Source organism: Agelaius phoeniceus, chromosome 2 (assembly GCF_051311805.1).
Source record: "Agelaius phoeniceus isolate bAgePho1 chromosome 2, bAgePho1.hap1, whole genome shotgun sequence".
Classification (NCBI taxonomy): Eukaryota; Metazoa; Chordata; class Aves; order Passeriformes; family Icteridae; genus Agelaius; species Agelaius phoeniceus.
This window is the reverse complement of record NC_135266.1, coordinates 28,390,010-28,412,357: the sequence shown is the minus strand read 5'-3', so window position 1 is coordinate 28,412,357 and position 22,348 is coordinate 28,390,010. Positions and strand designations below refer to the sequence as shown.

The 22,348-nt window shown below is 38.8% G+C and overlaps 2 protein-coding genes across 5 annotated transcripts in view; one reads left to right on the top strand and one right to left on the bottom strand.

Annotated features, from left to right (window-relative positions):
- The window catches only part of LOC129117602 (pinopsin-like), a 75,105-nt gene extending 66,518 nt beyond the window's left edge, over positions 1 to 8,587 (top strand). Inside the window, exon 4 of the mRNA XM_054628350.2 lies at positions 8,310 to 8,587. Coding sequence (XP_054484325.2) covers positions 8,310 to 8,525 — 216 coding nt within the window. The 3' untranslated portion in view covers positions 8,526 to 8,587. The remainder of the gene's footprint in view (positions 1 to 8,309) is intronic.
- ST6GAL2 (ST6 beta-galactoside alpha-2,6-sialyltransferase 2) overlaps positions 1,704 to 22,348 on the bottom strand; it is a 173,481-nt gene continuing 152,836 nt past the window's right edge. For all 4 annotated transcript variants that reach the window (XM_054628351.2, XM_077173369.1, XM_077173371.1 and 1 more), the window contains 3 exons: positions 19,230 to 19,331; positions 17,954 to 18,128; positions 1,704 to 6,663 (listed from right to left, as the gene is read on the bottom strand). In XM_054628351.2, the coding sequence (XP_054484326.1) occupies positions 6,395 to 6,663; positions 17,954 to 18,128; positions 19,230 to 19,331 (546 nt within the window). In that variant the 3' untranslated portion in view covers positions 1,704 to 6,394. The remainder of the gene's footprint in view (positions 6,664 to 17,953; positions 18,129 to 19,229; positions 19,332 to 22,348) is intronic.

Below are 22,348 nucleotides of genomic sequence, written 5' to 3'. Positions count from 1 at the left end.
ACTTTGAATACTGAAAGGCCACAATAAGGTCTCCCCAGAGCCTTCTCCAGGCTGAACAGCCCTAACTGTCTCAGCCTTTCCTCATAAAAGAGGTGCTCAAGACCTCTGACCTCTTTGTGGGCCTCCTCTGGATTTGCTCCAACAAGTCTCCATGTCCTTCTTATGCTGGAGGTCCCAGGTCTGGATGCAGCACTCTAACTGGGGTCTCACCAGAGCAGAGGAGAGGGGGAGAATCAGTTCAACAAGTTCATGCTGCAGTCAAAACAGCAAGCTGAATTAAAAACCCTGAGATATGTCTTTCAGCCAGATCACAACAGGCAAGCTAATGATGCAGATAAACAGACCAAAATGCCTGTATGAAGTTTCACCTGTCAACAGAACTATGTCCCTAAGAACTACTGAAGTGAAACACAGCTGGCTTCTATGAGTAAATCAATAAAAGGTACTTCCAATAAAAGTATGTTGTTCAAAAAGGGCAGTACAATTTTGGGAATAAACCTGAAAATGAGTTGCCTCCAAGGCTCCCTATGATACTATCAGAAAGGTAATGTCACACCTCCTCTAGCTGTCCCTGCTGAAGAATGTACTTAATGGATTTACACCTCCTACTGAGGTACAGTTTGAATGCAGTGAGACAAGAATGTCCTCTCTGATGTCACAGACAGTGACAGTGACTGAGCATTTAATAGACAGTGAATACAGTGATCATATTTTCTTGCTAGTTTTTTAAATAAAAAAAGGAAAGTTGCTGGATTTAAAAAGTATCAGTTAGTTGCTTCAGGCATAGGTCCCAGCATTCAGTTTATCCTCTAGAGTGTCTCACTGATATGAGTTTTCTGAGAGGTGTTACTTGCCTATCATGGCAGTAACTAGCCCCTCAACACTGCCTGTCAGGAGCTGGTGCAATCCACAGGATGAGCTGTGTGATTACTGTCTGCCAGGAGAGTACATGATGGCAATCCAACTGTTATCATTCCACTAATGTGTAACCAGCTGTCTTGTTGGCATGGACTCAAGATGAGTCCCTGGGATGAAAACACTGATTAGCACCTCCACTGGCCCAGTTCAGGCCCCTGCATAGTTCAAGCACTACCAAAAAGCAGCAATATGCCCCACATTTAATGGATGTGAGCAGGCTTGTTGTGGTTGAATTATACAGTACTTATCACAGACTGAAGGGAAAGTTACATTTTCCCTTTGGTAAGCTGTTTTTAATTAATGATTTATTAAAAAGCTTCTCCCTTAAACATAACAATGTTCTTCTCCCTTAAACACAACACTGGATTCCCTGAATGGGTAGCACAGCCATTTAGCTGAAGTCTATCAGGATTTCAAGTACATCACCAAGTCATCAGAGCACAATCTCCATCTCCATACCTGACAATCCATGACCTCCTTGCTTGACAATCACCACAAATTTACTGCTCAGAAATTGACTGAGCAGTATGGTGAATACATTGTCCCAGGGAATCCTAGCACATCTGCTCGGGTACACATGTTCACTTTAGAATAAAACTGGCTTTACAATATTTGCCTCTTTTCTGTAGTTTACTGTGATATCTCCTTGTCAGATTAGCTGTCCATTTCCATTTGAGATCTCATTGAAATTGTGGGCAGAACTGACAGGCACCTTCCCTGTTTTGTTCCACCTGTATTTCAGTGTCATTCATTTAAGGCAATATGAAAAGACCAGCACTCCTAAACAAATGAAAACAAATGTTTTATTTACAGGAAAAAATCTGTACACTGTGTATACATAAAAATATACAAAATCATAATAGAAAATATAAAAAGTGTTAAAATGTATACAAACACTGCTTAAAAATGTGACTCCTGTAAAATCTTAAGGTTTGTTATTAGAGTACACATTCATTTAAAAAAATCATCATACAAAATAATTCTCAAAGCTATTAAAAAAGTACACAGTCTATATTTGAATAGTTCAATGACTACATATTTTAAGAGTGATGAGATGATATGGAAAAAAGTAAGGCTTTTACACACAACTCTTATTTCAAGAACAAAATTCTGAATCTGATTGCTAAGCCAGAGAGAAGACATCTGCACTGTCAAAATTCATTAAGTGATTCACGTACCCCTGACATGGGCTACTTTAATTTCAAACAGTTAAATCAGGTATCCTCCTTGTGTGTGAGAGGACAGATGCTGGGAAAGATTCAAATCATTTTAACAGCAGGCTTCTGAATTGCCTACTTCAAAGCAGGATTTCATTTAAATATGCATCAACTTTAGAAAGGATGAAGGGGAAAATAGTAACCATTTATTGTTGCAGTCAATGCATTTAATACTCCTTTCATAGCACATCTGTGTCACTGTCCAAATGGCATTTTCCATCCTTAAAAACTTCTGAAGTAAAAAGAAATGAAAAACCCCACTAGGGATTGCTCCACATGTGTTTTGAACTCCTGTTCCATTCAATCAGTCTCTAAAATGACCGTGCTCAGTCTGTGCAACCAGTGAGTGTAGACACTTGTCTTCATTTAAAAAAAAAACAACTCTTTTGGTTTTTCTGACTTTGGCACGAGATTTACAGCAACAAGTTCAGAATTCGGATGTCTTCACGAAAGAAAATGTCTTTACCAAAGACAAGAAATGCTTAAATTAAATTTGTACAGAATATATTAGAGTGTTTCTATCACCCCTCTCTCTCTCCAAAGGTACATCATGGTGATTTCACTGAATTTACCAGAGTTTCTACAGCATAAAATTGCACAACAAGGTAAAAAAAGATGTAGTAGTTTCATCCAAGGATGGACTGAGCTATGAGTTTATGCTGAGGTAACCTTTAAAACTGTAGAGGAATGGAACAAAATAATGATTTTTTTTTTTCTAGTAAAAAGATTTTGGCTCAAAATGAGGCAAAATATTTCATAATTTTTTCTTGATTAAACAAAAGAATACCTTGATTTAACCATCCAAAACTGAATGCATAAAATAATAGAGCACCGCAAGTCAGAAAAGTTATAGAATTCACAGTGGGGAAAGAAGAGCATAATTAAATTCAGCATAAACTCAGTGCATTTCCTTAAACTGCTTCTGTGTTTCTGGTTTGTTCCAGTTAACTTTAACTGTTGTCCACAGCACCAGGGCACAGAAATGAGGCTCGATAGTGTTTGAAGGCAACTTGTTCCTACTTGTCAGTAAAATTCCATAAATTTAAAGCCTACAAGTGCAAAGGGACCCAATAGCAGAGGCAATTGCTTGGCTGATGATGCACCTTGAGATGCACCAGGTTTGTGCAAACCTCTTTTGTCTAGGTGCTGTCCCACTCTCTTAGTGTGGGACAGCCACATGGGAGAGCTATGAAGCCATGCCTGTATCTTTTCCCCAAAAAGTCCCATGATCTTGGTGAAAAAATACACTTCCTTTCACATTGCTGCATTTAACATGCATCTAAACCCAGCACTCTCACCCATTATTTTTAGAAGAGCTGTGGTTCAGTGTTGTTACACGTTGACTGTTTTAAATTTACTGAATGCAGTTCTTTGTGAACATTTCTCAGCCCTCACAAGGGACGGGGAAATGCCCATGAATTCAAAAACACTCTGAGGGCTCTTATGAAAGCCAGAATGCCAGTGCCACAGAGAGTAAGAAGAGGTGAGAGGAGCACCTTTGCAGGTCCTCTATGTTTCCCCTTTATTTCTGCCCCTTCCCCCCTTGCAGCAAGTGGAGGGGAGCCCTCAATTAGCAGATCAAACACACTAGCACTTGTGCCAGAATCTGAAGGAGGACAAGACAAGGTAGGAGAGAAAATGCTCTTTAAACAACCACAGTGTGTTTGAGCAGGCAGACCAGTAAAACATCACAGTGGATACCAGTGTTAGAAAGCCATTCCAGGCTCATTTTTTAAAGGTGGCATCACAGGTTAGTCTTCCTCCTCTGTGAGCAAACGTTTGCAGCACAGCTCTGCAGCACCTTCTGCGGTGATGGTGCTACAACAACTGCATTTGCACTTATGGAAGGAGGACTGACTGCCATAAAAAGGATATGGCAAAGAAAAAATTTTGGCTGCAAGGGCTTGAGTGTGCAGTCCAGTAAATTAAAAAACATACAGTTCATTATATAACATCTCGGACCTGGTTCTGCATTGGTATATATATAAATGATGTACTGAGTAGGTACGCTTAGCACTTGTTACATGAAACATTGTAATTTGCCTTGTTCTGTGTAAGCTACAGTTATGTTGATTATTCTGAAAAATTATGGAGAGAATAAATAATACTATATAATCCTGCTGTGAGTGGTTGAGCAATGCAGTTAGTATTTTCTTCTTTGTGAAAATCGAAATTAAAAGTTAGTGGTTGCAGGCCAGTCAAAGTGATTTTTTTTTTCTTTTTGGAACTCTACAAGTTCCTGCATATTGAAAAGTAGCATCTTCACTAGTCTTAGAAAGCTGAATTCTCCTCCTTTACAGTTATGTCATAGCTAACCCAGGGTACAGCAGAGAGAGACATATTTAATTGCACTGTTGAGACTGCTTATGCTTGCAAACAGAGTATGAAACATATGGAAAAATAGATTAGTTCTGTGTAGGCTATCATCCATGCATTTAAATAAGAATGTTATTAACTTCAAGAATAAAAGTTGCCACCACACATAACATTAAAAAGAAATTGGTATGTAATACATCCAGAGTTCAAGCCCAGTATGAGTAAAACTTATTAATTTTGATATGTACCAAAATGCCTTATGGACATAACTTTCCATACAACACAGAAGTACAGTTATTAGATCATCTACATGATTTCTGTCAACAAGAAGAATCTTAAGATCATCATAAAGCCCAAAAAGAAGATTAAGTCCTATGTAAGAAATTTATTCTTCATTTTGAGGAAGGAAAATAATCTTCCAAAAGATCCTTTCAATACTGCTTCCCAAAGAGCTGAGCAAGAGAAAAAGGATTTTATGATTATCCTTACATTACAGTTGAAGGTGAAATAGTCATTAATGTTGTTTACTTTTCTTTGCCTTTCTGGCAAAAGGCTTTTTGCTTAAATCAAAACACAAAAAACACTTTCCACCACAACCAGTCAGCTATTCTTTTCAATGCCCCTTTCAGCTGTCTGCTTTTTTACTGGAAGGACATGAGTAGGATATACCTGTGCTTTTGTGTACACATATTCCTGCTGATCTTACTCTAAAAGAAAATGTACAGTCAGGTGGGAAAAAAACCAAACCATACCAAAAAAGAGAGAAATCCACTGCAGACCATCAACTTTTAGAATTGTCTTAAGGAATATTGTCCTTGTGTGTTATGAATGAAAATATCAAACCATCTCCATATGCAATCTGTTGTCAGGTTTTTTTGCAGGCATTACAGCTTTTCTGGGTTATAGTCTTTCAAGAATTAAGTAAAAAATGCTGATATCTTCTTTTGTCAGAAAACTTCTCCTTTCTGAACAGCAAGAACTTGTGAACAAGTGACTTTGATTCAGATACCAATGAAACACCTAAAAATACTGTCTGTATTCCTGAATGCTATCTTTGTTGACAAGTGGTGAGCCCCTCTATGCTTGCTTTTCAGTGTAATGGGTGAATGCTGCACAGCCTCCCTTGGCTTTCTTTGCATCTTTTGTATCTGTGCAGACTGGTGGAAGGCACCATTTCCATCTCACACCTTCCTGATAGTCCTTTCAGGGAGAGTTTTTCTTCCTAATTGGGTTACAAATATATTCTTTTTTCTCTAAAGAAATGGTTTCTCTCTTCCCTCTTCAGTCAGTGTGAGCATGGGAGAGTGGCATCCAAAACCACATCCAGTAGTTTAACTGGTTTAGCTGCGTACAGCCATCTCTGACTGCAAACACTTCAGGGCAACCCTAAACCCCTGTTCAGTTGGAAGCCTGGAATTGAGCCTGTGTAGGAACAGGCATTAAAGTCTGCGCTAGTGAACGACTGCACAGCTTGGAGTAGCAATTACTTCATTCTGGGACAGTGTGAAAATCCCATGGAGTCACAGGAAATGCTGCATTATTCAACTGGCCACTCTGTACATACATGAACAACGGAGGCTGTTTCACAATGCCAGGTTTGACAGTTAAATAAATTCATTTAAAAAAACTTACAGTCTAGCATATGTGGCATGAGACCACCGACAAATTCTGACAGTCACACCAACAATGATACATTATATTTCTGCCTAAGTATGTCCTTTGCACCTTCATGAACTAAGCTTTTGCTTTTTTTCTGTAACTATTTGCAAAGCAGTAATAAATACTCAGGCTCAGAAAAGAAGTATTTCTCATGCCTGCTACTTAATTACAATTTATAGACTCAAGACTAGATTGGTCTAAGATACATTTTTTCAAGTATTCTCTTCTTGTTTATAGTACGACAGTAGTACCTTTATTGCACATTGTTTCTGAAAGACTTACTTCTACAAGTGTGGGAAATGATTTCGTTTGGGGCACTTGACAGCTTTGAACCCTGGCAAAATGACTTTCCCCTTCCGATACAGATCATCCTGCAAACCTTTGTTCATCCTCTGCACCAGGAGCTTCTCATAGAGCAGTGGATGGTAGGCCCCTAAGGTGCAAGCTGCATCGTAGTAGAGTTCATGGTAGTGGCACAGGTCGGTCTGTCGCACTGAAGGGATGTACTCGTACACGTGCACTTCATTACACATGGACATCATGATCAGGATACCTGCAACAAGAAGTGAAAACAAAAGTGAACACCAGCTTTCACTTTTCTCGCAGAAATTTCCCTGCAGTCATCCAATCTATTTTTTCGTTCCTTCTTTTCTTTGCTGTCACACATCTTAAGCATTCTGTAAAATCATTAAGTGAAGCAATCATTCCTTTTATTTGAGCAGCTTTCACTTGTCCCTGATACATAAAGATTGTGATCCCTGTAGAGTCAACAGGGTAGGGTAACAGTCATAAAGAAAGAGTGGAAAAGCCTGTAAAGAACTTGCATATCACCATCAGCCTCCTGAGTGAGAAGACTGCTCTTTCTCACCTCCCCTGATTTACTGTATAGACTGTCCACAAAACATTCCTCACAAGAATCCTTGAAAGATCTCCACCTTATTGCAATGTTGGTCTTTCTTAGTCTGAAATTGAACCAATTCCACTTTTCCCATCCACTTGCTTCTCTCTAAGCAGCAACACATGCAGAAGGGCATATAAAGAAACATCACCTGTGAAGTGGTGGCACAGAAGCCCACAGCTTCAGACAAGTCTCATGGAGAGACACCAGAGATGAATTCCTACTTAAAGCAGTGCTGTCATAAGGAAAAGCCCCTCACCACTTCCTTGCTCAGCAAGGAGAAATCCACAAAATGCCAACCCATTTTTCCTGCCACATGCCAATGGCACACTATCATCAGCACCATTCAATTGTGGCCTTTATACCCTTGAAACAAGAGAAATATTGCTGTTGCAGCTGCACATTTTCAGATGGACTAGTACCAGATAATGATCAACAACATTGCCTAAACTACAATACTTTCACATCAATCACAGCTCCTGGAAGATTTTTCTGTTTCATAAAGCCATGCAAAAGGAAAGTGACATGAAGTAAGTTTTGGACGCCATTATTTATTTTTTTTTCACTTAGAAAATAAATTTGTGTAGAAAATGTATTGAGGCACTTGTAGCATTACTGGTATCCCTATCTGTGGAATAGGATTGTCAGCTCTCAGGGGAGGTAGGTGTGTAACTCTGCTCACTTGGCACTTACAGATGAGAATTAATGTAACTGTTGTTTGGGGCTTTTTCCTGCACAACAGCTTTGGCATCATCAAAGGTGTTTTGGGTAGATCTCAGAAGTGAAATGAATAAACATAAAAAATTAATTTTGTTTCTTAATTAAACAAAGCCATTTTCTGAAGTTCACTTTACAGTTTGGGAATGGAGGGATTTCAATGTTTCCTAATGAAAAGAACCCTATGTTCTCCCCGCTGTGTATCATTAGATTATCAAAATGACTTTTCCCTGCCTGATGTGTGAAGTAACTGAAAACCAATTACTTCTGTGATTAAATATTTTAGCATAAATTAAAGGTTCTGAAAATATTTTATAATTGTTCTACAGCTTTACACTCTACAGAATCTACAGTGTAAGAAAAACTAAGCATATCGATTCTGAAGTTCTCAAATTTGAGTGTACTTTAGTCTTAAGCAGCAAGAAACACATATTCATGGTGAAAAAATATTTAATCCCTATTTGAAAAAAAAGTACAATCTTAATAAACCAAGTTTCCTTGCATTGAAGATGTTATAGAGATGCTCTGAACTGTGACCTGCCAAGCAGCTATATCTAGAATTGTTTGGTTTTTTGTTGTTTTAGTTTTACAAATGCTTTCGCCAGCTTTTCCACTGCCAGCCTCCTTCCTCCACTGATGGAGAGCCCACCTACCATTCCAAGGTAACCGTTATCCAGCTGGATCAGCGGGTGGACGGTGGAAACATGTGCAATAATGAACCACATCCAGAAACAGACAGTAAAATGACTTCTGTCCTGTGCCCAGAGACAACTTCAAAAGCTATACCACCAACATCTTAGAAAAACTGGCTCTGATGGGAAATACAGCCTTAACCAAAGTCTGTTTTATTATTTCACTGCCACATTACCAAGCTAGCTCTACATAAAGGAAGTTGCCATTTGTGTGATTGAAAAACTGTCAAGAACAAAAATTTTGACTCCTTAATAACAGAAAATTAGCCACTTAGCTCCAGATACGGTTCAACCACGACAAAATTTTAAGCAGTATCATTGACTTTCCTGTAAATTAGTTAATGGAGGACTAAGAAGTGGTAGAGTTTTACCTTCTAGTCATCAGTGGTTCAGTGTGCTCCAGAATCAACCAAAAAGGCACACTGGGCTATCTAATTTAGCTCCTTATTTTTCCTGCCTGGTTCCATCCAGACCATGTCTTGGGATCTCAGTCTAGGTTGTTCATAAATAACCATAGCTTCTACTTACATTTTTGCTCATGCTGGACAGTGATGTTTTGCAGGAGGAAAGACATTGACTTGGCAAACTATTTTTGAGTGGAAACCACTAAGTTATAGCACATTCTTGTGTTGAAGTCTGAAAGATGAGCTAGAACATCTAGTAGAGATTACCACACACAGAACTATCCCTGTGCTAGAGGCTTATCTGTCCTGGTGGAATCAGGAGCACTCCTGGCACTTCCTTCAGGCCCTGTGTACATGTCAAATGTTCAAACCCTAGTCTGGGCAAAAACAATGGTCAGTGCCAGGCTGTTCTACCTTTAGCACCTCTAACACTACAGACCTCCAGCCCATGGGACCAACAGTGTGGTACAACCAGGACTTCCATCCAAACCATCTGTGGGTGAGATGCAGGATAACACATGAACCTGAGGAGGTAGGGCCCTCAACTTAGCTGGCAGAGCCCCCAGATTCTCCCTTGAAATGATCTGCTCCTGCTGTTCTGCACTGCATTCAAAAAAAAAAAAAACAAAAACAAAAAACAAGAAAACAGGGGATGGAGAAGGAAGAATTTAAAAAAAAGGTTCTCTTTGGAAAGGAAGCCATCTTTTTTGTACAAATACAGTTGTCTGTAAAATAAGAGAAGAAATGGTTTCATTTCTGTCTCATGCCTTGGAGTATGTGAAACCCCTCCACAGGGGACAGCCCTAGTGTTGTAGAGCAATTACTGCAAACTCAGTTTACAAAATTGTTAATTAACGTCTTTAAAAGAATAGCAGCAATATAGACCACTAGGACATTTACATCAGCCCATATACTAAGATATATTCAGGTTTTATTCTATGTTTTTTCTAATGCCATGTGTCTAGGTTGTTTTTCCTAAGTCCCTAAAACAGCACTGCCAACAAAGCTCCCTGGACTACAGGTCTCACATTCCATCCCATACTTTTTCATACCACTCTTTAACTCCATTCCTCCTTTTGCTTAGTTTTAACATTGCAGGGGGCTACTGGCATCTTTATCCAGCAGATATAAGTGTGCCAAGCTGTCTATATTTTCATCTACCTTCCCTTCTCTCCTCCATTTAGCTTCAGGGATATACATCTTTTAAATCACCAATTGCTTTGTGCCAGTTACATGACCCCCAAAATATTTTTTACATTGTGTTTGAACTTTATTGTTTTGGTTGCAGTCTCAAAGCTAAAGAAGAGAAATGCACCTAACTGCTTTCAGACTTAATCTTGGTTTCATTAATTCATTTTGCTTGCCTGTCTATTCTGAGAAGCCCAAAGTTGCTTCCCAATTGTTATCTTTACACATTTCTGTCGGTATTACTGCTTTCTAAGTTTCTCTTTTGTGGCTGAATTTCTTGGCATTTTCTCCCACACCTGTAGTGCCAAAGTGTGCCTTGTTTATGTCCTGTCCCTGCACTGTCCTCTGAGTATGTCTTTACACTTATTTCTTTTGTCTGTGTGCTTTTCACATCACTGCCCAATTCAACATCATCTGCATTGACTTTGTTCCATATCTCAACACTCCTCCAGGATTATCAGTATGAATGAAAACCTTATTGTTTGATAGCCTGTAAGGTGAAGAATTGCCATATGATACACTTCAATATTTGTCTTTGCTAACAGTCCTTAAAACAATTTTCAGGTCAATGCACAATTATTATATATATAAAACAGCACAGACTGTCTTACATGTGACTAAGGAGCTATTAATAAACAGGATGGGACAGTCATTGTCCCAACACAATACAGAGTCTGGACAGAATTAGTCTTACTGAGTTGTGCATGCCCATCTCTGACCTTGCTGGTTTAAAGCATTCTTTACAGACAATGCAGGAGACAGGGCAAAACTCATCTGACTTATTTCAGATATCTCCTTTAGGATGTGTTGAATTGTTCACTTATAGAGAACTGTCCTTTTAGTGTTGTTTCTCTCCACTGACTTGAAACCAAAAATAAGAGTCTGGTACTTGGCTATCAAGAACCTTCTCCTCTACTCTCCTGTGTAAGTAGAGCATAATGAAAAATAATATAATCTTTTGTGCTTCTTTTCCAGAAGCACAATGAGAAGAAATAAAAACAAGGCATGATCAAATGTGCCCCTGGTGCAGTATCACAGGCTCCCTTGCTGTCAGCACAAGAAAGTGGACACTTTTAGGAAGCAGTGCATGTCTAATGGATCATACAAGCCATTCCCCAGAAGCTCCTGGGTTTTTTTTCTGTTGGCTGTAGGAGAAGCCTGAGCAGCAGTATGGATAGCTGCACTCCCAGTTTGGGATGAAGATTTCACATGTTGAGGACAATTATATTGTCCTCAATATCCCAGTAATATTTAAGAGGTACCTATTTTTTGCTCTAATAATTCTGAGGGTGACTAACACAAATACAGACCTGCACTGGAACCAGCTGAAGTCAGGAAGCATAAATCCTTCTCTCTGACTGACCCAGACATGGACCATACAGATACAGCAAATTTATGTGCAAGGATTAAGCTGATGGGAGATGTGGGGGTTTTTTCCCACCACTCATAAATACTAAGGTACGGGAATAGGAGTAAAAACAGAGAATTAAAAAGTATTTAGGGAAGGCTAGTAGACATGCACAACTTGAGAAAATGCAAAACCTGAAAGGGAAAGCCTATAGGCTGTCTATAGCATCTAAATATAAAAAAGCTTTTTAGATCTTAAATATCCAAGCCATGTTTCACATTAATGAAAAGGTCAGGGTATCCAGCCTGATTTTAGTTTTGGCAAACATAACTGGTGCTACCAGACATTCAAAATCACAACTGAAGATAATTCTGCATAGGCCACTCTAATCTAATTCTAATACCCTTGCTTGATTGTTCAAAGTTCCATTTGGATTACAATTGTAAAAATGGAAAAATGCAAAATAATTCTGCCTGTTTTGTGGTAGAACATTCAAAGGTGTGCTTTGTGAATGTTTTATAATTGAATGGCAATGTTCATGAACACCCAACTGAACATTTTAAAAAAAGAAAGGAAAAAAAAGAATTGTGAGCATAGAATAATACTCTTTTAGAAATACTATAAAATTTATTATTCCAAAGAAATGATGTGGTTGTCAGAGAAACAGTCAAATGCAACTTTGCTACAACAGTGCAACTGTAGATGCTAAAATGGTATTACAGATTTTGAAATATTATATATTAGTATTTCAAAATTCTTAAAAAAAGTGTGTTATCTCCTTCTTGGCATTTTGGCTAAGATCAACTGTAGTGTAGTAATTTTATTTTTTCCTATTTGGAAGATACCCTTAGTGTTAGGAAGTGTTTGGTATAGTTTAAACTCAGTCCAAATGGCACAAATAAATGTAGCTTTTACAATCTGCACTGAGGATATTTAAACCAGAATTATATGAAGATTAAATTCCTTGCATGGGTGGTTTTTACAAATGAACATGTTCTATGGATTCTAATCATAAGGAGAAAATGTTTTTTTTAATTTGTTCTTGGCAATTTGAATATTTCCAAAGGTTTTGATTTTCCAACGTGAATATTGTATGGTACAATTAAGCATTGTGGTTAGCACTCTAATTTAAAAAAGAATGTTTTCTAGTTTACAAATAAATAAAATATAGTTTAATATATCTCAATCAACAGATGCTGTATGAAAGCATCTAGAATTACAAGTGTAACTCAAACATTCATCAAGAACACAGAATCAGTATAACATAATGAAAGAGATGTTGAAAACATTTAAATATACATAATCTGATTCATTCCCATAATGTATCATTTCACACACATTGTAAATTCAGTTACAGAAAATAATTTGGCTGTATATACTAGTAAGTTGGTGTATTTGAAAGCATTACAAATAAGCATAAAGCATTTAGAAGGTATAATCTTCTATATGATAGTCTACTACTATAGTCTCTCTTGACTGGATTGCAGATACCACAGGAAACTCCTTGAAACTGGGCCAAATGTGCCTCAGTTATTCTTTGGTACATGCAGTAAAAATAGCTCTGGCTTTTTAAAACACTTTGTTTCTTTAAAAGGGTTCTCTCACCTCTGTTTAGTTCATGAACTATGTGAAAAATATAAACCACAAGAAAAACAAATTATTTATCAAAGAATTGTCACCAAATGGCCCTGTGCCTAAGCTTAATAATTTGTGCAATACTTGTCATCTTTGATGTATAGATACTAGCATTACATAGTAGACCTTGAAAATTACATGTTTATAACTTGGTGAATGCAAAAAGCTCTACATTAATCACAATAATACATTCTGTAATACGAGCATAGACCGGAAAATACCGACCAGTAATATAATGTAATTCTAAATGTATTGTTTAATTTTGGGTGATACACTAGAATAATAAATTTTTAAATGTGATTTGAGAGGAGAGTTTGCTCTTTTATGTCTCCATTTTGAGAAGTGGGAGATAGTCAAATTTCAGTGTGCTTTTTATTAGAGTAAGAATAAATTGAGGCTTGTGTATTGGAGGTATTAATTATTTGTGGGCTAATACTTGAACACTGAGCTAGCAAGAGTGAGCACTATTCTGTTCCTGCACCAACTGCTGTTAAAGCAACTGAATTACAGCAACAAAGGCAACTCTTAATATGTCCATTTGTTTCTTTCAGTCCATGAAAGTGCATTTTTTTCCTAGGCAGAGCTGGAGATCAGCTGTATACTGCTATGCAACATGCTCTCCAGAGCTGTTTTAAATTTAAGTTCTTAGACATACAACAACCTCCTAATGTTGCAGTGCAATGATAGCCTTGCTTGTACTATTGTCTTGCATGCAAATGAAGATTAAAATAATGTTATCGACTATTACTGATGCACAACTGTTAAAACTGGAATGTCAACTGTAAAGCCTCAAACAACATTTCCCTTCTCCCCACAATAAAGTAATCTGGGCTTAGTTATTTTGTGTTCAGTGGACTGTATGTTATGCTAAAATTTCTAGCACATATCAAAACTACCACCTACAGAGACAACCTAAAATGTAAGAATCTACACAGGTCATGTTTTGATTGAAAACAAACCAAAATACTGCAGTTACAGCTTTCAGCTAGCTTTTAAAAAGATAAAAGTCACTGCTCTCTAACAGTACATAAATGTGAATTTCAATTAAAGTCACCTCTGAAGAGGTAAATCATGAAAGTGTACTGATGGACTATGGTAAGTAGGAATTTATAGAAAATCCACTAAGTAAACAGTGGACAGGAGCAAAATCTGCACAGAAAAGCCTTTATATGATCTCAACATTATTAAAAAGCTCTCAGAATTTCCAAATGCTAATGTACCATCCCATCCAATGAGCACAGAATGCTGCTCTTTGGAAACTGCAGTTTTACTCCTGGTCTTCAGATGACAAAAAATTTAAGGTCAGAAAAAGCTGTTTACATTGGCTACCAAAGAGGGTACAGGAACAGTCAGTTCTTACAGCAGAATGGTAACAGTAGAGACTGACACTTTATATACTATCAGATTCAATTAAAAACTGAGCTTTGATATGTACAGAAAGAAGGGAGGAAGACTGAGTTCCCATTTCACAATGAAAGACTTATTTACAGGAAGTGAGAGGTGACTTGCTTCTTTTGCCAAAAGGTAGGGCAAATCCTTCCCTAGTAACAGTGTTAATTTAGGATTTGCCAGTGGAATCCAAGTTTGAGGTTTGATGGTTGGAAGCTTATCTATCTTCTGAGAAAAATGGCATAGATCCAAGTCCAAGATGAGAGGTAAACATATCAATACTCATTTAGCAAACTTATTTTCAGCCAAATGTGAACCAACAACTTTAACTGTGAAAAGCCACCATGGCAATTGCCTAATGCTAATGCAAGATTATGAGAATACTGTGCAGAAATTTGTTTAGAAGCGTGAAGGCAGCAGCTGCAAAAGCAATGCAAAAATATGAAGGAATGACTTCTCAAAGCTCTTATAAGGATTAGACTAGGAAGACAAAGAAATGGTTTATTGTGAGGAGTGGCATTAGCCAAGCTATGACATGTGACATAAGGCAAAGTTGTAAGCCAGCTAAAGTCCATGCTGGTGTCTGAGGAAACAAACCAAAAGAGACTCCCAGATTAAAATCAAAAGGTTGGTTTACCCTGTTGGACCTTTACCCACAAACCATCTCCCCAACCAATCCTGCTCTTCCCATCCTCTCATTTCCCCTCCACAGCAGGGACATGCTCTGTGCTTCCCTCACCCAGCCACCAGCTATCAAATGCTGCTGCCTCTCCTCAGCAACACTGAGCTGGTGCAGAGCTGACCTAGCAGGGTTTGAGGGAGGCAGGGGGTCCAGGCAGAATTTATGCAGATACAGGGCAGCCCATACCCAAAGGAAGTGCAAAAACCATTATTTTCCCTAGCTCCCACGGAGTGAAAAAAACAGGGGAGAAGTTCTACCTCTTCTCTCTCTCTCTCTCATTCCTCTAAAATCAAAGCACGTGAGAGACTACCTCTTCCCCACTGGCTCCCTTTCTGAGAGATTTAATAATATTGTGACTTAAGTACTGCAATACCGTTATTAACGATGTTAAAAGATTCCCTGACATAAGTCACTGTGGAAGGATGCTGACTCATTGCTGCAGAAGAACACCTTGAGGACACATTCCACCAACATCCTCCCTTTGGCAAGATTCAGTTTCTTATATATAGTGCTAAGCAGCAGGAATAATTACAATTGTAATTACTGAAGAAAAAGTGTAAGACCATGCTAAAACATTCTTGACATTTGTGAAAAGAAACATTCTGATGTTTCCATGTTTTAATTCATACATTTGTCCAATTTTGTAAATTGGGCCTAATGGAAGCTAAAAAGCTTGGATCAAAAGTGCTTCACTTGACTCAGAAGCATTTTGTAACCTTTTCTATATGATTAAAATCATCATAGTCCTTGCTAGAAATCGCTCAGATTCAGAAATGTATATCTCTATAAAAATTCATACCCCCTATTTAACAACAGTCTATTTCCTTCATATAGCTGTTTTAAGTACAGTGGCATTTAGTAGTGTGGTAATTTAATAAATTATTTTCTCTTCTTGAAATTAAGACACTCATATTTTATGAAGGCCATCACTTACTCAATCTTTCTACTAATTCTATAGGAAATAATTTTGTATATTTTGTAAGATAGGTAGAAGCTCAATATTCAGCATTCCTCTTTCATACAGGTACCCTAGTTGTGTCTGCCAGCTTCAGTTCCAACAGGATTATTTGCTGCATGAGTGATTAAGATACCTGAACTGAAGACCAACATGACTTTCCGGCTTTCTGCCAAGCTGCATTGTATTTTTTTATGCTTTATCTTACCCTTTTGTCCCTGACAATATGCATTTGCTCTTTCTGTGCTACCTCTGTATTTAGATTATGTTACATGGGCAATACATGGACATTAATGCGATAAGGTTATCAAAACAGGAAGACTGTCCCTAATAAAATATGTAAAATACATCTATCAGAACAGTAGCTGGTTATGAAATGGGGTGGATATGACATCCAATAAGTTCATCTTAATACCTTGGTTCTTTAAAGTTAGTAACAGCGTACCAAAAGGCACTGTTCCTTGGAAAAGAACAATATAAATAAAATTCCCACTAGAGAAGAAGGCAAATTTGCATCTGCACACAGAGTATATTTATCTGTACAGCTTTTGTTGTTAAAATTTTGCTTGTTTAATAGTTTATATTTTCAAAGCTTTCTCTGCTTGAAGGATATTTTTTGTAACTAACATTTAGATTTGGGATTGAAGATTGCTGCTCTAGTCTCATAGTGAAATTATTTCCATTTCTTCAAAGAAAGCTTTTAAAGTGTTTTTTATGTATGGTGGAAGTACAGATTGACAGCACAATGATCCTCTTCAATATTCTTACAATCAGCAGCTGTTAACCTATTTTTATCAACAGCTTCATTGCTACAAGAAACACTTTTGCAAAATGCAGCTGGTGAGATCATTTCACATGAACTGTCTTCTCCCTGTGAATTTTTACAAGCAGGTTCCAAAAAAACTTCACTTCAAGAAGTAACCAACAGCCAAGGCTCCCTCCAACAACACACCAGGCCTTCTTTACCTTCCACTCATGTTCCAAGTGTGCACAACCCACTCAAGGCAAAGATGAGCATCTCCCAGAAACCTTTGTATTCTCCCTCTGGGAGCTTCTGCACCCTCTATAAGGCCTTTGGTGTGCTCCAAGGTGACCTAGGAAGCCACTACTGCATACAGAACCCAAGATAAATGTTCAAAACTGGTTTTCCCATATCAGATGCAATCTCAGGTGTCTTTGCTTTCAGATTCAAATACAAAGAAAAAAACCAAACCATTTTCTGACTGCAGCAAATACCTAGATCAATATCACAATGTCAGTGAGGAAAGGATGGAGTTTCCAAAGCAGAAGATGGTATTTGAAGCTCTACTGCCCTCTGAGTCTAGAAGCATAAGCCAGGATGACCCTGACTCAGCCTTGCCACTCTGCCTACTTGCATCCTTTAGACCTGTCCACACTCAGGACCTGCTGTGGGCAGAGTGCCAAAGTGTGCCCTCAGAAATACTAAGGAAAGACCAAAAAAATACAGTGAAATTCTATTGCTTCCAGTGAAGAAGTGCTCAGACTGAGCACTAGAAGCCCTTGGCCTATGTAGGGAATACAGCTCAGCCTGCCATTGATTTCATCCTGTCTACATGATCTGCCATCTGCTTTCATTTGTTGTCTGAGGATTCTCTGCTCTATGATCCCAATGAGGAACTTCAGAATTGACTAGGTCCTCAAAATATACATTAATATGGAATAATACAAATTTCTCATAGATATATGCATGTTTTATAGATATGGTATACATACTATGGATGTGAAGGGCAAGAAAGCAGAACATCAAATTCACTCAGCTATTTTCTAGTTCTCATGCTGTGTGTTTTTTTTAGTCACTGATTCTGTATAGAGCACACAGTACACATTTATGGACTTGATCCTCATGCAATGTATACGTTTGAAATTATTTTTTTAATCTAACATGTCTACTGGGACCATCTTTGGTACACCTACCAATAAACCCTGAAGAAGGAGGGTTGGGCTGTATCTTCTCTTTAGTGTTCTCCTGAATGATGTCCCAGAGCTGCCATATAAACTTTGGATGGAGGATGTAGAATGGCTGGGTTGGATTCTTCCTGCGATGCTGTACGTAGGGAGTGAACAGATTGTAGTCTGGCTTCTTATACCACTGGGAGGAAAAAAGTCACATGTTTTTTAATAGTAAGAAACATGTTTTGAACACTACATGTACAATACCATAAACTGGCGTCATTTGGGTTCTGCAGAACAGAAGCAAAGGTAGCAAAGCAGCCTGCACTGGTGGATGCTTCTGCTAGAAAGGCATTCCTCACTCTGGACTATTTTGTTTCTTCTCTTCATGCAGAAACTCCCAATAAGTAATTGAGTGCTGTGGGATGAGCCAAGACCATTTTTCCCTCACAGATCCACATTAAAGAAGAGGTTCAAAGAGCTTTGGCATGATATCTGGGCCTGGGGGTGAATGTTCCTCTGAAAGCGTGCCGTCCCTGACGGAGGCAGCAGCAGCCGTGACGCAGGCCGATGGCAGCCTGCGTGGGAGCAGGCAGCCCCTGGCATCTGTTGCTAAGGGAGTTCAGCAGATGAAGGTTTACTTGCTACTCTGCAGCCTGCTCAGCTCCGAGCTCCCTGTGCCAAAAGCCATCAGATCAACTTGTCTGCTGGAGCTGCAGCAACAGCCAAAGTAGAGACTCCCCCAGTGACAAGCAGATGGACATCTGCTGCTCTCAGTGAGGGGGTGGATGGCAGGGCACAGATGGCTGTGGGACAGTGGACATAAAGGGAATGCTGGTGGGGAGGAGGCCCGAGAAACGGGGAAGGCACCCAGAGAGATTTTCACTAGGATGTTGTATTTTGTCTGGGAAGGCAGAGGGGAAGATGGGGAAAAATTGATGCAGTTTTTCACCTTTCCTGATAAAACCTACTTCTGAAATCTAGCAATGTTCCCTCCTTGGCAAACAAAGAGAAAACTCACTGTTAAGTGAAAATAGCAATGTGTTATCAAACAAATGCCACCATTCATCTATCCTAGCATCTCAGAACAGTCTCTTCCAGTATAATTGCTGGCTACTAAAAAGTTTTTGACCAATAAACCAATTTTGACCAATTCCTATAGACATAGCATTCTCCACTCAGATACAGAAAGAACCTGAGGCTCATGGTGAAAAGGGAGAACCAGGAGACTAAAGTAGTAAATTAATTTTCTCCAGTACTTTCAAGTAATTGGGAAGAAAGGTCTAAATGGATATCTTACCACATTCAGATTTGCAGAGTAGGGAGCAGGATCCCAGGCTACTAAAATAACATCTTTATACAAGGAGCTGTCGACAAAGTGATGGTTGGGATTGGTGAGAATCTGCAAACACAAATGCAAAGAATTCCACAGTATTAAAAGCAAGTGGGATCCAGGAAAATGGCAAAATCCTTCTCTCAAGTGAACAGTCCTACCCACGCTGCTGTTTGTTATGCTTCAGTTCTGGTTGATTTTAAGCATCTTGTTTTGTTAAAAAATATACAAAAAAAGCTTAGCCATAAACAGCACTCATGACAGTCTGAAGTAGCAGTATGCTGAATTACTCTCCATCTGTGAGGGATGTGATGGTACCACTTGGGATGCTGTGTTACTGTGTATCAACATTACCGTGTACTCTGGAACTTGAAAATGAGACAGTATTTCAGATCACCTGTGGGATACCCTTGGACACAGAGCAACTTTCTTTGAAGGGCTACAGCCCCCAAGGGTAATGTCTTTCTCTGTCACCCATCCCCAACCACTTTTTCAAGGTTTTCTCATTTTAACAGAAAATCAGAGTCATTTCAATAAAAAAAATGCAAATTAGGCCATGACTGTACAAATTGGAATACCTAGAGAAACAATTCCAACAACAGGCATGTTACACATATTATAGGGCTATTTTTGAAGGAATTGTTATTTTGCTCTAATCTACTACACTCATATAACTCCTTCCTGCATCTCCCAGTACATCCCACCACAGTGGAAGTCTACTCTTCACTCCTGCTGGCTCACCCCTTCCAGAACCCTCCATGTCTAAATAGAACTCTTTGATTCCTGGTGCATCCAATGCCAGGCAGTTCAGCATTGGTCAAAACAGCATGAATTTTCTTCCAGCTGTTAAAATAATCAACATTCCAGACAAATAAATTCATAATAATTTTCATTTCCCTTTAGGATCCAATGAGCCATATTTAATTATGCATATTTTTCTTCAGAAAAATAATATTGTTGCCATAGCAATATTCTTCCTACCATAAACTTTGAGTTTAATGATTTCCATCAGCCCTCTACAGTAAGAACAGAATGAGTCATGCTGCTATCAGCATCCCCAACTTAATTTCTCAGAACAATTTTCACCTCAGAATGTAAACACCTTTTTTGAGTATTGAACAAAATTGAACAAATTGACCAAAAGGCCAAGATTTTAAAAGCTTGGTTCCACACTTGCCACACAAAGGAGATCTTACTTGCCTTTCAGTAAGCAAGAGTCCTCTGGAGGTGCTGTCCACACAAATTTCACTTTCAGTGATTCTGCATTCATACCTATGAGTTTTTACTGCAATAACAGTATCTATTAATACTGTTGCTGCTGCCACTGCACAGGCTTCCTTCATGTCCTTTGGGCGTTCAAAGTGGAGAATATGAAGGAAGAAGGAGCCACAGCAGCCTTTAATTAAGTGAATGCAGGAGTTTCCAACAGTGAGGAGGGGAGGAGGGTCAGTAAACCTGTACAGGTAACCCAGCTACAGCACAGGTAGGGAAAGCAACTTCCATCAAGTGGCCTGTGCAGATTTCAGTCTCAGAGAGGGAAAGGCTGATTTCTCACCAGGTGGACAGACCACCATGCATGGCTTTTAACCTCTTTGGAGAAGCACAAAGCTGGTGGGAATACAAACACTTGTGAGGAAGCCATGTGAGCTCACCTGGGCAGAGCTTTGCTCTCTGTTTTCTTGAGAGGTCTTATGGGGAGCAAGCCTTACACAGGGCAGCAGACCATGGGACCTTCCACTGCCATCCCAGTGGGAATGTACTGTAGCAGCTCTGGGAGCCAGGAGACCCCAGTCTGCCCTGCATGGGGAGTAGCTAATTCAACCACAATCTCTCTGAATGTGCTGGGGAGCTAAAAAGCTCAGATCACTCCCTGAGAACATTTCTCTCTTCTACAGGAAGCCTACTGAATCTAGCAAACTATAAAGAGTTTCTAAACCTTTATCCTTGCCCAGTTCAGGAGTTCAGGCATGGTCAATGTCAGGACATTTTGGCTAACAGTAAAATGGAGAATCATCAAAGAAAAGGAAAAAAACCAACAAAACCAAAAAAAGTAAAATAAAATACACTAAAATCCATGTTCCCTGATAAACTGATTACAGCACTTAAGGCAGAATAAGATATTTCTTCTTTCTTCTTGCAAACAAAAGAAAGGGGGCATATTTAACCCAAATCACTTCAAAGATCTAGTCTGTTCTGCAGCCTCACAAATACCTACAAAATGAATGTAAAGGGAGCAACAGTGAACAGTCCTCTTTTTGATGGCAAAGAACATGAACTTATTCACATAAAAAACACACCCACCAAGAACAGACTTAGCATGGGCAGCCACTCAAAGCAAAAGAAAAAATGAACTCAAAAAAATTACAGTAACTGAAAATTTTGCTATCCTTTAACAAGAATCAATATGTGCAGAGCATACTACATGGCCAACCATACTCCTGGTGTTGACTAAGTACACTCATTTCAGTGTGTCATAAAATTTCACAGAAATTCTCTTGCTGATTTTTGTCTGCATTTCATAAAGAGCAAAGAGGTTTGGTTTGCCCAAGACAGGAATTCAGGCAATAGCATTTTTGAACTTGAAAAACTAATCTCAACCATAAGGTGTCACTGTAGCTCAAGTCACAATTATTTATTTACACCCTTACACAGAAAATCCCATTTTCTCTTGTTTCCATTCAGATGAACAAACTCACCTGATGTGTAATACCCAGTACACACTAAAGTTTTTACTAGTTCTTTCCAAATTTTTAAACCATGATGACTTGCCTAGTGTTACACAACTCAGTTCCCATTTCTTTTGCCTTCCAGCAAGGAAATAATTGGGGAACTGGAAAATATGAGAAAACAGCTTTGGAATCACCACAGCCTGAGCTCCATGAAAATTCTGGAGGCAATGGCTTCTCCAGGAGGTCAAGGTCTTCTGTACTGACAGCTCTCTGGCATCCTGCAGAGCCTTTACAGATTAGTTCACAGGAGAAACTTAACAAACTGGTTCTCTGAAACGAGGCTATCGAGCCACTCCACACTGACAGCAGTGCTAACATCCCTGTAAGGGAAAGCTTTCACCTTCTCTGCATCACAAC